Source organism: Lobosporangium transversale, assembly GCF_002105155.1.
Source record: "Lobosporangium transversale strain NRRL 3116 chromosome Unknown BCR41scaffold_65, whole genome shotgun sequence".
NCBI classification, from domain to species: Eukaryota; Fungi; Mortierellomycota; class Mortierellomycetes; order Mortierellales; family Mortierellaceae; genus Lobosporangium; species Lobosporangium transversale.
This window is the reverse complement of record NW_019029043.1, coordinates 139,140-153,438: the sequence shown is the minus strand read 5'-3', so window position 1 is coordinate 153,438 and position 14,299 is coordinate 139,140. Positions and strand designations below refer to the sequence as shown.

General features: G+C 40.0%; 5 protein-coding genes across 5 annotated transcripts; 2 read left to right on the top strand and 3 right to left on the bottom strand.

Annotated features, from left to right (window-relative positions):
- Nucleotides 1–1,772: 1,772 nt before the first annotated feature.
- BCR41DRAFT_401623 (hypothetical protein) lies at nt 1,773–3,881 on the top strand (the record flags this gene model as incomplete). The annotated part of the gene is made up of 1 exon (XM_022029233.1): nt 1,773–3,881. The coding sequence occupies one exon, from the start codon at nt 1,773–1,775 to the stop codon at nt 3,879–3,881; it is 2,109 nt and encodes a 702-aa protein (XP_021876016.1).
- Nucleotides 3,882–3,973: 92 nt separating this feature from the next.
- BCR41DRAFT_390354 (hypothetical protein) lies at nt 3,974–5,422 on the bottom strand. The gene is made up of 2 exons (XM_022028210.1): nt 4,652–5,422; nt 3,974–4,535 (listed from the first exon to the last, which is right to left on the bottom strand). The coding sequence occupies exons 1-2, from the start codon at nt 5,390–5,392 to the stop codon at nt 4,005–4,007; spliced, it is 1,272 nt and encodes a 423-aa protein (XP_021876015.1). The 5' UTR covers nt 5,393–5,422; the 3' UTR covers nt 3,974–4,004.
- A 446-nt stretch (nt 5,423–5,868) lies between these two features.
- BCR41DRAFT_363725 (hypothetical protein) lies at nt 5,869–6,354 on the top strand. The gene has a single exon (XM_022025934.1). It carries the CDS (start codon nt 5,874–5,876, stop codon nt 6,129–6,131), a length of 258 nt encoding a protein of 85 aa, XP_021876014.1. The 5' UTR covers nt 5,869–5,873; the 3' UTR covers nt 6,132–6,354.
- On the bottom strand, nt 6,065–8,946 carry BCR41DRAFT_363724 (serine palmitoyltransferase 1). Its single transcript, XM_022025933.1, has 8 exons — nt 8,620–8,946; nt 8,309–8,409; nt 8,036–8,135; nt 7,826–7,898; nt 7,562–7,694; nt 7,330–7,459; nt 6,570–7,160; nt 6,065–6,355 (listed from the first exon to the last, which is right to left on the bottom strand). The coding sequence occupies exons 1-8, from the start codon at nt 8,842–8,844 to the stop codon at nt 6,176–6,178; spliced, it is 1,533 nt and encodes a 510-aa protein (XP_021876013.1). The 5' UTR covers nt 8,845–8,946; the 3' UTR covers nt 6,065–6,175.
- Nucleotides 8,947–10,642: 1,696 nt separating this feature from the next.
- Nucleotides 10,643–12,259, bottom strand: BCR41DRAFT_375344 (hypothetical protein; the record flags this gene model as incomplete). The annotated part of the gene is made up of 3 exons (XM_022026943.1): nt 10,643–11,442; nt 11,556–11,636; nt 11,761–12,259. The coding sequence occupies 3 exons, from the start codon at nt 12,257–12,259 to the stop codon at nt 10,643–10,645; spliced, it is 1,380 nt and encodes a 459-aa protein (XP_021876012.1).
- Between the last annotated feature and the right edge of the window lie 2,040 nt (nt 12,260–14,299).

Here is a 14,299-nt window from a genome sequence, read left to right as displayed (position 1 = left end):
GAATGAAATGATTACCGCATTTTCCTGTGGAATGCGAGAATATCTCCTTCCATAAAATTCATCCACATCTGTAAATGAGATTCGCGGCTTTAGCACACAGTCAGTATCAATACCCGTATCACCACACTGGATGTTTTTTTTTTTTTTTTTTTTTTTTTTTGACAGATGGAGATCCTATCAAAAAAACTCTAGGGGCCATTTTGAGATCCTGACCTCTATCTGATATTTATTGCAATTTTGGTGATAAAGGCCCTTTTCTCTTTTCCTTGCGACGTTGAAATCTGTCTCTTGTCACCAATAAAGCATTTTTTCTTCTCCCGTTTCTAACAGGCGACACAAAATAGCAAAAGTATATCATTGCAAGTTAGATTAGGGAAGCTTCTATATTGAAGATACAATAAATAAATCTTCCAGCTTGAACATTAGACATTTCAGCAAGTAGACTATCTGGCATTTGTTGTAATGTAGAAAAAAAAAAGAGCAGGGAGGGGAGATAGGATATTCTTACTCCTCTAGATAGATGTACACACTCTCTTCCCTATGATACTGATCGATATACTATCGCAAGAGTTATTCATAATAAAATGTTCTACTTCATACTCATTGCATTCGTTACATTTGCTTCAAATGAATCGATATCTCTTAGTTACTTTTCTTTTGGCGATCATTAGTCTTGCTCTGGGGTAACCCTTTTTTCGTTTTGTATCCAGAACATCGCTTCTTGTCACTTTGAGCTCGGATACCATAGGTGTCACTGCCTTGGCTTCATAGCTTGCTTCTTGGGAGACCAGAAATCGTCTTGGCTCACCAAAAGCTCCATATTATTCCAAAAAGCTTCCTTCCGGTTCCACTCAAACCGAATGCATCCCGAATGTTTGTCTCGGTAGCATCAAGGACAGATTGCTCCGTGGTCTAGTTCAGGCGGGTGTGACATATTGTTCAAGAAAGGTAAAAATGTTTCGACGATTACTGGCTTTTGGGTAATAGATCAGTCAGATATATCTGTGATTACTATTATCAGGACCATCAAGGCCAAGGCTTCATGGTGTGCCGCTATAGACTTGTGATCTTCTTTTTGTAGCTTCCTTAAGATGTCACATCACCTCGAACCGCCGGGGGGGGGGGAGGGGGGGCTTCGAGTGGTTAAGTCGGCCCAATATTTCCTGCGCGTCAACACCAGCTTGGCCTAGAGCTTTTTGGAGCCACTCTCTTTCTCTTCAATATTATCTTTAGGGTACCTCTTCCCAACTCGATATATAAAGCCAATGATGTACTGAGCAACAGCATTCTCTTTTGGTTGGCTACCTCAAGGCGCCAGTCGAAGGCCTTTGAGCAGCTTTGAGGTACACCTTTACCACGAAGCACATGTGGGCCCTATTGTCCACGATTAAACAAAGCTTCATGTTTTGGTTGCATCGGGTCGAGAATATGACGGGTTTGATGATGTTGTATTACTTGATTTGAGTACAGAGGGGGCTTTAGCGCTGAGCTAGAACTCAGGACTATTACTGTACCGGTTTAAAATCTTTGGTGGTTGAGACGGAATAGGACTATCTCGAGATCAATTGAAGCGATCTGGGCGCGAACAAAGAAGCGTGATACAATCCAATTGTGCATTACCGCACGGACACAGCATTGTGCTCAGTGTTCTCCTGAATCCTTCATTGTCATCATCCAATTTACTTTTTCCTCATTAACGTCTGCATCTCAACTCATTTACTCAAAAAAATAAAAAAAAATAAAATAAAAATAAAAAGTATCACACTATCAAGATGTTTTCATGGCAGGCTACTAAAGAAATTGTACCTGTGTCTGATAGGCAAACATCTCGTAACATATCACTCACTCTCCCCCCAGAGGTGATGGAGTCCATTCTGCAATACGTCGGTCTGGCCACACTTCGTTTGGTTGTCCCTCTGGTCTGTCATCGATGGTACAACGTCGCTCAACCACTCCTCAAGAGGTCAGTCCATATCAAGGCCATTCAATTCGATCGCAGTCCGAATGAGCAAGCGCAAGAGAAGAAGGTAAAATATGAGTCTGAGCAGATGTTAGCCCTCAGCTTACGGGGAGCTTACACTCTTGTGTACCAGGCAGGATTGTTCCCAAAATCCGATATCATGCAGTTGCCTGCGAACTATGAAAAGACAGCTTGGGCCACCCTTAAAGATGCTATGATCTCCTTGTCAGAAACAGCTCCTGAAGCTATCAGGATCCGCACACTCGTTCTCGACGCTGAGCTAAAGTCTGTTATCTGGAGACGATTACAGCCGCTTTTGGGCTTTTTTGGGCTTGGACTCACTACGTTGCACCTGGACAGTATCCCTGATGGTACCATCATCTACCTTGGCCCTATCATGGAGTATTGCCCTCATCTCAAGAACCTCAAGGTGATGGCTCGGTTATTTTCAACAGGAGACATGACCTCTAGATTAGGAGAGATCGAGGCTGGGCCCAGTAAGCAATGGCCTCTACGATCCGTCACCTTCGACAACATGGTTTTGCTACAAACTGCACTAGAGACGCTAGCGCAGAACTGTCCTGATTTAAAAGAGCTCCGGATGATCCGTTGCAAGCCTCTGATAAAAGGGAGGGTGGTCGCTGACTGTCCAGAGAACTGTTTACTCTTCAAGCAAAGACGTGAGCAGTTCTTTAATCACTTGAAGGATCATTGTCGGAAGCTCAGGAGCCTCCATGTCTCCGTTGCAGTAGATCTGAGGTACAAAAGTTTTGAGGAAGTGGCGCCGATATCTCAGTTCCCTTTAATTGAGCACTGGGGGGTAGCGACTCTAAGTATGTCTAAGGGGAAATTATCCTTGGCTAGCACACTTTTGGATATGCATCGAAAAGAGAATCGATTGACGAGTGTCGAGATCGTATTATCTATCTGTAACAGTTTGGTTTTCCGTGGCCCAAACACCGGCAACTGGATACACCTACTATTGTGCGAAAGCCCACATCTAGAACACTTTAAAGCACCAGACGTCAACCTCCCTTTGCATTTACTCTATGTGTCCAATTTTTTGCGCATTATACCTCGTAGCAACAATGATGAAGGCGATGACAGCTTTATATCCCCAGTCCCTCGGCGTATATGGGCGTGCAGAGGGCTGAAGACGTTACACATTAAGATTAATGAGTCGTGTTCATTTGGGATGGGTGACTTGGAGGAGCAGGCTCGTGTACTATATGGATACATTAGTCGAGTCTGTCCGAATCTAGAGGATTTATGCATCAATAGAACTCAAATGCTCACGCCATCACGTTATCCGGTCAGTATGTGTTTACTCTCTCGTTTGAAGCGTTTACGCACATTGCAGGTCACGGGCGTCGCGTATCTGTGCGATAAGGATATTGATTGGATCAAAGAGCGCTATTACTATGATACGAGCCAACAGGCGGGATTGAAATCGGAACAGGGGTCTCAAGGAGATAAGCAGGGAGGTTTGATCAAGTCTATCATCACAAGGCAGTGGCCCACTTTGCGTCATTCCATCATCCCGTCCAATTTCAATGACAATGTCAGCTTGTCGGAGCTGAGCGTTAGAGGTTTTCACCTCGAGGATGATAATGATAATGGTACAGCTCTAAGGACAGGGCGTGGAAGTGAGAGACAGAGAGATATGATTGATAATGTGGATATGACCGATCTTGGAGGGCTAAGGGATGTGGTTGAGTATTTCAAAGATCGGCGCCGCAATCGAGATGAAAGTCTATGGCCTGAACTAAGGACCATAAACGTAAGGTTCAACATTAATGGCTATGACGAGTGGAGCACGCTCGATCTTGAGATGAAAAAGTTTCGAAATATTATCAAGAAATATCGACCAGAGATTGAAGTTGTCAGCATTGGGATGAGGAGCTATGAACTCGTATTATAAGTTATGAATTATAAAAATTATCATATTTGTAAAATACTTCGTCATTCAAGGGTTTTTTTTGAATACATATATAAGTGAGCGAAGGTTCTGTCACGTTTTAATATTAATCCATGCTTTATTATCCTAGTTTGGGAAGCGAAAGACTTGATCTTTTTGATAACCCATAGCTCCCAAAATACCACGGACAGGTTCCTGACCATTAATGCCTCGGGAACCTGCCACATGCTTGACCATACTCTCAGGTCCACAGATCAGGACAATTGATTTTCCAGTTGTATTGCCATTACTATTACCATTGCCAATATCTGTTTGGTTCTCGGGAGGAGAAGAGGAAGCAGGAGCAGGAGCATCCAGTGTCTTATTTGGCGTAGGCATCAAGCCCTTTAGCATGTCCTGGTTTACGTATCCTACATATCCTTTCCATTCCTCAGCTGTTGTTGTTGGTGTAGGAGAGGAGGGTATTTTATCCACAGTATAGACAACAGAAAGCTGATTGGAATAGGTCTTTTGCAATTGATCCAGTTGGTCTTTGAAGTACAGTTCCTCTGGCACCTGTGCAGCAAATAACAATGAGACCTTGATCTTCTTATCAGGATGTGTCAATGCTGAGTAAATAATAGGAAGCATTGCCGTAATCCCCGTTCCTCCAGCAATCTGAAAAAAAAAAAAAAAAAAAAAAAAAAAAAAAAGAGAGAATTTTTATTTGAGCAATTAATGAATGATTCGATAGTCTTTCTTTTTTATTATTAGTATATTATTATTTTCCTTACCATGCCAATTTCGTCCCACTGTGCCAGATCCGATCGGCTACCAGGCCAGATCAAGATGGGTCCTCGCATCTCAATCTTTTGTCCAGGTCTTGCAGAATGCACGAACCTAGATACCTGCCCTTCTCCATAACGTTTGATCAACAATTGAAAAGAATCCTGCCCTATTCCCTGTCCTTCTTCTTTTTCTTCTTCCAATGAATGAATAGGTGTGTATGCTCGCATTGCTTGAATCTCGTCATCTTTTACATAAACTGCACTACTGACAGGAAACACACAGGGTTTCTGTAATTGGAAATCGAATAAGGATGTATGTTCGGATACAGGCGTGATCTTTTTCAAGAGCACAGGTGTCCATTTTTCAATAGTTAAACCACTATTGTCACTACTACTTTTACTTTTACTTTTACTACTGCCACTGCCACTGCCACTGCCACTGCCACTAAGGACACCACTCTCGTCACGGTATTTGTTCCATTGATAAAAGTAAGCAGCAGCACCAATGGAGGATGCAGCCAGGAATGTGATCAGATTCGATGTGGTAGACGAACGTGGCGCTCGTGCACTGGTATGTCCTGGTGGAGGTCTGTTAAAGGTTGTTTTCTGAGGCGGAGACGGAGGAGAAGGTGAAGAAGACGATAATTGAGAATAAAAGCGAGACGGGAATGTGCTTTGCCTTGGTCTCGTAAAGGTTGTTGTTACAGGGCTAAAATTACATTTAGTGATCAGCTTTGATGAGAACATGACGAAAAGAGTCAATGAAGACAATGCACTGGGAAGTGAAGAGGATCGGAAAAAAGCGAAGAATAAAAAAAGTAATAGTTGGACGTGCGTGTAACATGTGACTGCTAAGTTTTTTTTTTTTTTTTTTTTTTTTTTTTGGTGGCAACCTCAATTAATACAACTTTTTATTTACACCCCTGTAATGAGTTTTTGTACCACTTGTTTACATATCCACATGCATATAAGATTATAAAGAGAATGTTTGCCTAGATCGTGCACTCTTTTTTTTTTTTTCTTTTTCTTCCCTGCAATGTATGTTTCATAATACAATTTAAAATAGGGCAGTTGGGTAGGGGGACATCTTCTTGTTTGTAAGCATGCAGAAAAGTAATGTCCCCGGTCTCAGAAGCAAGGACTGTGCGCGCGCGTGTATGTTTTAGTTGATGCATTATTCTTATTCTTCTTAAAGTTCATATTGTTATATATATTAATGTTATTATTGATGATATATATTATTAGTATTAGTATTAGTATTAGTATTAGTATTAGTATTAGTATTATAATATATTTAAAGTACTATGAATGGCTAAATAAAATATACATGTGTCGAAATGAAACCTCCTTCTCTACGCACATTCCTCTCTTTCCAAGACAATGTATTATTTTTTCTTTTTTTCTTTCTTTCTTTCTTTTCTGCCTAATCAACCAGCGTGTTTGTTGTCAAGGTTTTCTTTTCTTTTTTTTTTTTGTAGTCTGTTAAGGATTCAAGATTTTAAACAACCGGTGGAAGCTTAGGCTTTCGCTTCATTTACGTCGACCAAGTACTTTTCCAAACGTAGCCTTGATCGCCTGTGCTGCCTTCTCGACTTCCTTCTTTGAATGTGTTGCACAAATCGAAATACGGATCGATGGACGTGGAAGATACTTTTCCTGATGTTCAACATACTTGGCTCTTGTAATCAACAGACCATCTTTAATAGCCACCTATTTTTGACATGAAACAGAAAATAAAAAATAAAAAATAAAGTGAGAACAGACTCTCTTCTCTCTTTTCCTTTTTATAAACAATAAACAAACAACTTTTTGAAGGCTCAGGCATGCATACATGCCAGAGGCCGTTCTCTTAACGCAAGATCAGCTGATAGAATCACTTCATATATATATATATATATATATATATATATATGTGTATACATACCTCATCAACAATTTCTTGAAGAAGCAACTTTTCATCATCTCGGGTTTGGACACCAGCCGTAGTCAGGGCTGCCTTGGGGAACCGCAAGTGCAAGATTGGAGACTCAGGAGCGGAACTGACCTCGATCCATTGTGGTGCAGTAATGATGACATTCCTGAACGCTGAAGCATTGGCTTGCAGATCCTTTAATAATTTGGGGCCTTGAGGAGTCGAACTAAGGATCTTGATAGCCTCTGATGCACAGACAGCAAGCATAGCAGGAATGGATGCAGAGAAGACAAAGGCCTGACCTGACAAGCGTTGATGATCCACAACTTCCTTGGCACCTGCACAGAACCCCCCTGCGGCTGAAAGAGTATTGGCCATGGATCCAACAATCATATCAATCTCCTTGGGCTGGATGTTGAACACTTCGGTCATACCACGTCCTGTCTTGCCCATGATACCAAAGGAGTTGGACTCGTCCAAAATCACTCGATACTTGTACTTTTGTTTCAGCTCCATGATCTTGTCAAGAGGCGCAATGTCACCATAGTTCTGGAACAAGCCCTCCGTGACAATAAAGCGGCGCGTCAAAGGTCTCTTCTTGTGCTATATTCAAAAGAATAAGAAAAGAAAAAAAGAGTAAGGAGAAGCACATATGAATATCCTCACCGATCATTGTGCTTTTTCAACTCGTGTTGAATTAAAAGGAAAAAGGAAAAAGGAAAAAGGAAAAAAAATAAAAAATAAAAATAAAAAAAAGTGAACAGACTCTTACTGCCAATGTTTCAAGGCGGATGGATTCAAGAACGCGTTCTAAATCCTCCATATCATTATGTTTGAACCATCTGATAACAGAGCGCGAGATCTGGGTTCCCTTCTGGATAGCAAAGTTACATCCGTCATCGCTATGGTAATAGTGACAGTAGAATATGAAAAAAGAAAGGTTAAAGAAAGAAAGAAAGAAAGAAAGAAAGAAACAGTTATAAAGGCCTATAATTGGTACATACGCAACAATGATATCTCCACGCTTAGAGAAGGCCGAAATGACGGAGGCAATGGTAGAGAAGCCTTGAGCATAGATGATAGCCGATTCGGTTCCCAAAAAGCGTGCAATATCCTTCTCCAGCTCGATATGAACATCTATAAAGCATCAGTATGATCATTAGTAACAGTAGCAGCAAAAAATCCTCCTCCCCCCCCCCCCCCCCCTCCTTCCGCTTTCCGTTTTTTATTTCCTCGTTGTTACTTCTTGTCTTGTTTTCCTCCCTTACCAAGTGTTCCATAGAATCCAGGAGGGCCGCATGAACCTACACCGTACTTGTGCAACGTTTCGACGGCCGTCTTCTGTGAAATGAAAGGAAATAAATTATACGTCAAAGGATTAAAGAGTTAGATAATGATATAACAGGAATGTCAGCCAAAGAAAGAGAGAGAACAGGAGAAGAGTTTTCCTTTTGTGCTTTTGTCCATGATTCATTTACCTTGATATCCTCATTTGTAGTATATCCCATGTAATTCACACTAGCAAGGTTTAGCAAGTTCTTTCCAGTGGAAAGTACCTTTGGCTTTGGTCCTTGAGCTCTGTTTGAAAAACGAGTTTTTTTTTTTTTTTTTTTTTTTTTTTTTCCAAATAAGAGGGGAAGGTCCAAAGAAAAAAAAAAAAAAAAAAAAAAAGATACTGTCAATAAACAATGTGTGATTTTCTTTTTTGACAGTCGGGATAGGTAATGAGATCTGCCCCTTTCTTTCTTTACCCAACAATGATTTGGGATTTCGCAAGTTCCATGCGCTGAATATCCGACAGTGGCTGGACAAGAGGTTCTGGTTGCCATTCTGCTACGAGTTCATCGATTTCCTAAAAAGTGGAAAGAGGAAGAAGAAGAAGAAGAAAAAAAGAAAGAAAGAAAAAGGTCAGGTTCAGGACAAAGCACATAAAGCAATAGGCGAGTTGTAGTTGGAGGTCCCTCTGTCTATCCGTATCCGTATCTGTATCCATATCTGTATCCGTATCCAAATTTGTATCTAAATCCATATCCAAATCCGTATTTTAATCCTATTTCCTAACCTTCTCTGTCAATTGAACATGGTTTTGATCAATGCGATATTTCTTGGATAGCATATACTTGACTGCGTAGATGGCCAGTCCGAGTTCAAGGACGACTCGGAAGGGATCATTCTGGTAAGAGTTCTTGATGTAGTCAATAGCAATTCCAGAACCAGGCACAGCTTGCAACCCCCTAGACACAGTCGTGAGTGTGTTGTTGAGAACTGACAAAAGTGGGTTATCCATGTCTGCTGGTTACACTACTTGGTATATATTTAGGAAAAAAAAATAAATAAAAAAATAAAGTGTAAAGTAGGAGAAAAGAGATGATGAAAAGTAAAAAAAAAAAAAAAAAGTGAATGAGGAAAAGAAGGAAGGATGAAGGAACACAGACAGCGATCAGATGATGCTTCTCTCTCTTTCTTTCTCTCTCTCTCTCCCTCTCTCTCCCATACACAACTATGACTGCTCTTCGTTCCATGCTCTCTCTTTCTCTCTCCCGCACCATCCGAAAGCGGACAGAGTTTTCCCCGGACAGCCGTATCTGATATTCCTAAATGCCTCGCCCAATCCACCCCACCTAGCAATCAGACATATCACGTGATGAATTAACGGTCCAGCTCTTTGATGGCTTGTGAAAAAAAAAAAAAAAAAAAAAAAGCGGTTCCTCATCTCACCCTGGCACTCTTGCTGCCAACTTTACAACATGAAAAAAATATCAGTATCTGGTTGATGAAGCTGAACTAACTTTAGATCCGTGAAAGGATTACAAGGAAACAAAGCAGAAGACAATGATGGTAACACAAGAACAAGAACAAGAACAAGAACAAGAACAAGAACGAGCACAGGATTTAAGGAAGAATGAATTTCTCCTCCCAACGGCTGCCGTTTTTTTTTTTTTTTTTTTTTTTTTTTTTTTCACTCACTTGCTTAGACTCTTGCTTACTCGCTTGCTTACTTTCTTGTGTTCAAGAAAAGAAACCACTTTGGCTATTTTTTTTTTTGGAATCCAGGAATAGTGTCCAGATGTATAAATGGTATAAATGTACATGTGTATAAGACAAACTTTAACTCTCTTTTGCCATGTGGCTTTTTTTTTTTTTTTTTTTTCCTTTTTTGGTTTTAATGGAAAGAAGAATATCTATATTGTTATATCATGGAAGGGAAGGTACTAGTAGGGTTTAATGTAATGGACTTTATGGATTGCGGAATAAAATAAAAACGCGTCATAAGAACAGCGACTTTTCTTTTTTTTTTTTTTTTTATTTGATTTGATTTGATTTGATGAATGACGCACTGTCACCTTCATTTATGTCATAGAAAAAGAAAATGAAAAAGAAATAGAAATAGAAATAGAAAAAGAAATAAAAAAAAAAAAAAAATATGACGACAAAGAAGGAAGCTAAAAAGATGGGAGTTTGAAAATCCCTCCTCCCCTTTTTGGGTTTAGTGAGTTGGATCTTTTTCCACTTCCCCCAACTTGCATATCTTTTTTTTTAGCATGTTCAGCATAGCAATTTTTTTTTTTTTTTTTTGTTCAAAGTTAAAAGCAGTCAAACCAAAGCACAAATCAAACAGATCAAGAAGTTTTTTGTTTTTCAATTTATTTGCTGCAGATTATATGGCTGCTTTTTTTTTTTTTTTTTTAAATTTTTTTTTTCTTTGAAGAATAATGTAACATGATAAACATTTAATAAAAAGAAAAAAAAAAAAAAAAAGAGGAGAAAAATATACATGAAAAAAAAGAAGAAAAAAAAAAAAGGAGCTAGACTACAAGGATTAAACAGCGAGAAGAAAGAAAGAAAAAAGAAAAAAAAAAAGAAAAAAAAAAGCATGGAAACTATGACACAGGACTGAAAAAAGAAAAGAAAAGAAAACTCCCCAAGATGCAATGCTGGCAAAATGAACGAGAAAGAGGGATGCAAGATGATGGCGAATATATATATAAACAATAATAATAATAATAATAATAAAAAAAATAAAAAAAAAAAAAAAAGTGATGCGAAAAATAAAAATAAAAAAAAAAAAAAGACTCGCTCGCTCATTATACACTCATGCTGGACTCGAGAAGAGATTGCTGTTGTGCCGTCAAGGGAAGGGTCGATCCATGGGGAAAGTTGATGTTGTGGAAAGCCTCGTTCTGGATGCTGGCTGTGCTGCTGTAGGAGGCAGTGTACTTGCTGATGATCTTCTTGAGAGCATAGGAAAGAACCTTCCAAGGGAAGACCTTCACATCCTTCTCAATGTTTCTGGGCTTGGGATTGGGGAAGGACATGATGAGCTTGAAGAACTCTGCGCTCTCGGGCTTGCACTTTGAGACGGTAATAGGACGGAATCCCTCGAGGTTGCGACGGATTCGGTTCTTCTCCTCAACCGTGAACCGGACTCCGATCAAGGACTCCAACAAGTAGATGCAGTCGACCGAGGTCAAGAAGCAGTCGTTCTTCTCGGCCCAGTAGATGCAGGAGACAACAATGCTGTTGGGCTGGCGCTGAGATGGAGCAACGGGTGCAAAGTTGCAGTAGATATCGCTGTTGTCCTGACGTCTCCAGAACTGGACAAGACGACGGTGGGACTCCCACTCCTCTCCGCTCCAGTTGATGGCCATGTCTTCCAAGTTGCCATTGAACTTGAGGTTGGCCTTGTTCAACAGACTGGAGTAAGGAGGGCTATAGCTGCTGATGGGGAGAGCCGAGTTGATGCTAGCACTGGGGTAAGGAGTGGTCATTGGCTGTGAAGGGTGGATGTAACCGGTACTGTTGGTGGCTGTGGTCATGGCGTAGGTCGAGGTAGCGGTGAGATCAGCTTGTGAGTATGAGGGCATCTGAGAGGTCATCATTTGATCTATTTGTAAATTAAAGTGAGAAAGAATAAAATAAAGATCGTTAGAAGGATGCAATAATCAAGGGGGAGGGGCGATGATAATAAAGTTGATACATTAATGATTGATTACTTACTGGTATTGTAATATCCAGGTCGAGAGTATGCAGCAGGTGTCATCGTGGTCATTGTGTTGTTGGTGGCTGTGGAGTAGTCATCTATTGGATGGGGAAAAAAAAGTTTGATTAGTCTAGAAATTTTTTTTTTTTTTTTATATAAATCTTTTCGAAAAAGAATTAAAAAAAAAAAAAAAAAAAAAAAAAGAGATAGTTTACTACTTACGGCGAGGAAGGCTGGTGAGAGGGCTGGTGGTTGCGGAGGACAAGGGTGAGCTCATGTCAATGTCGATGATGTGCTTCTTGTTGGCAACAGGGCTTTGGTTCAAGGTCTGGGCGTATATGCTTCGGTCGGTGCTAAGACGCTTGCTCTGGGGATCATCATAGTAGGTAAAGTCACCGAAGGGCCAGCTCTCCAAGACCATATCGTTCTCCATCTGGAGAACATAGAGAGGGACCTTGTTGGAGAACCATTTTGTGATGGAGAAGTTGGGGACTGTGCAGCTGAGGGTAACGTATCCGTTGGCAGCATATTGCTTTGTGTCGACGACCAATGTACCAAAGCCAATGCGGAGTGACCTGTCTGGGCTTGATTGGAGGGTGACAGTGAAGGTGGAGCCCTCGTTGCCGAACTGGGGAGTGAATTCAAGAACGCGAGGAGCCTGGATCTGAAGTGGTGCCTTGAAGGCAGTCATCTGGTGCATATGAGGTTGTGGTACAGGCATGGGGGCGAACTTTCTTGGTTCAAAGTCTGGAAGGGAGTGGAGAATTGAAAGGATGATTGGTTAATGACTATGTCTACCCATGTGTAACATGTAAGCATGGTGGAAGGAGGGGTAAGCTGAAGTAGTTGGGGGGCATAGGGGATGAGTGGCAAATGATGTCTCGGTTCTTCAAGTGTGGAGAGGGTATGGGAAGGAAAGGGAATAGGTTAAGGATCGAAAAGGAAAGAGATGGATGTTGGGTTGGAAGCTTACTTTGAATTGCGGAGATGTCCATTGTAGAAAGTCTTTGTGATGGAATTATTATGGATGTCTAATGAAATCATCGTTAGAAACAAAATAAAAGGTCAGTCAAGTCGCGCCTATACAAAAGCTACAAAGTGATAGGGAGTAACCAAGATGGATGGGATCAAGCTTGCTCCCTCACTGAGGAACTAGTGAGCCCATGGTCTCCAAAGGGGAAGAAGAAGAATGGAGAAGGGAAGTAAAACAAAAAAAGAGTAGTTTGTCTTACCAAGACGATGTGAGAAATGTTTTAGAAGATGAAGGGAAGGTGGAACCTTTGGATGTCTCGAGGAAGTAACAAAAAAAAAAAAGGCCGAAGGGAGAAGTATGTATTAGAATGGTTTGTTGCAGCTTTTTTTTTTTTTTTTCTCTGCGTTGTGAAGAAGAAGAAGGAGGAGGAGGATGAGGAACAAAAAAAAAAGAAAAAGAAAAGGTGGGATTCAGAAGTATATATACGGTTTGAGAAGGAAAGGCGACAGACGAGAAAAAAATCAGCGAAGTGAGTCCCCGACAGGGTCTGTGAGTGAGGGATAAGGAGAAAGAGCACTTTTGGTTTCTTTACATTACTCTTTCGTTTATTTATTATACTAAATGCCCGTTCAATCCCATTGAAAGCTATTCTATTATATATACATATTTATCTAAATACTATCTATTCTATATGTGTATGTATACTATATATATATGTTATCTATCGATTGAATGGATTATGAGTATATCTGTGGGTTGGTGTATATTTATTAATATGCATATGTTATAATATATATATATATATATATATATATAAATATTAATATTATACGATATGATATGATATACATGTGTAAAGTATATATATGTTTATTCAATTGAGGTTTGTATTCTATAATAGATATATATATATATATATATCGATGATGGACTGATTGATTTATTTATTCCCTTACATTCAATCGACTATTGAATTCCTTAATGTCTCATTCAGTCGCTATGCATTGTGTTATACATTTCTGTTATTGAACATGACAACGATGTCCTCTCCATATAAGCATGCTCTCTCCCTCTCTTTTTGTTCCTGCACATTCAACTATTGCGGACTAAAATAGTGTTTCCGATCGTAATTGCTTCCAAAGAAAAAAATGAGCGTCAGCTGTTGTTCCCCTAACCATTTAACCCATTTAACCCATTTAAAAAGACTTTTGAAGACAGACCAGACCAAAGACAAGACAAGTCATTTTTTTTTTTTTTTTTTTTACACCTCCGCCCAACTATTCCCCATCGATAAAGGATCACTCTACTTTTGTTCATACTTTCTCTCATCATTGTCTCTTTTATTTTTCTTTTTATACTAGCATACTAACATACTGGCATACTAGCAGACTTGCATTCACATTTGCAATAAAAAGAAAAAAAAAATCGAGTCTATATATATAATATCACAGATGCTTGAAATCAAAGAGACGAAAGAGCAACAGAGAGAAAGATTGAAGAGAGAGAGAGAGAGAGAGAGAGAGAGAGAGAGAGAGCAAAAGAGAGAGAGCAAAAGAGAGAGAGCAAAAGAGAGAGAAAGAAAGAAAAATAGAGAGAGTGAATGAACAGGAAGAAGAAACCGGTCTTTTGCTGATCAGTAGACCATCGGTCTGCAGCGCTGCAGAATAGAATAATGCAAGGCACACAAATTGACAGAAAGCAAGACATGTAGGGGCCCTCTCTCGGCGAGATTTTTGAGCACGGTCGCACGCTTTGTGTCTTTTTTTTTTTTTTTTTTTTTTTTTGCAT

Bases quoted from the DNA above. Each gene is read 5' to 3' on its own strand.
- BCR41DRAFT_363725 (XM_022025934.1), top strand. From the start codon at position 5,874: ATGATATATATTATTAGTATTAGTATTAGTATTAGTATTAGTATTAGT.
- BCR41DRAFT_390354 (XM_022028210.1), bottom strand. From the start codon at position 5,392: ATGTTCTCATCAAAGCTGATCACTAAATGTAATTTTAGCCCTGTAACA. The intron at 4,536-4,651 runs GTAAGGAAAATA...TTTTTTTTTCAG, and splicing joins AGTGGGACGAAATTGGCATG to ATTGCTGGAGGAACGGGGAT.
- BCR41DRAFT_363724 (XM_022025933.1), bottom strand. From the start codon at position 8,844: ATGGATAACCCACTTTTGTCAGTTCTCAACAACACACTCACGACTGTG. The intron at 8,136-8,308 runs GTAAAGAAAGAA...TTTTTCAAACAG, and splicing joins AAATCCCAAATCATTGTTGG to AGCTCAAGGACCAAAGCCAA. The intron at 7,899-8,035 runs GTAAATGAATCA...TTCATTTCACAG, and splicing joins CTACAAATGAGGATATCAAG to AAGACGGCCGTCGAAACGTT.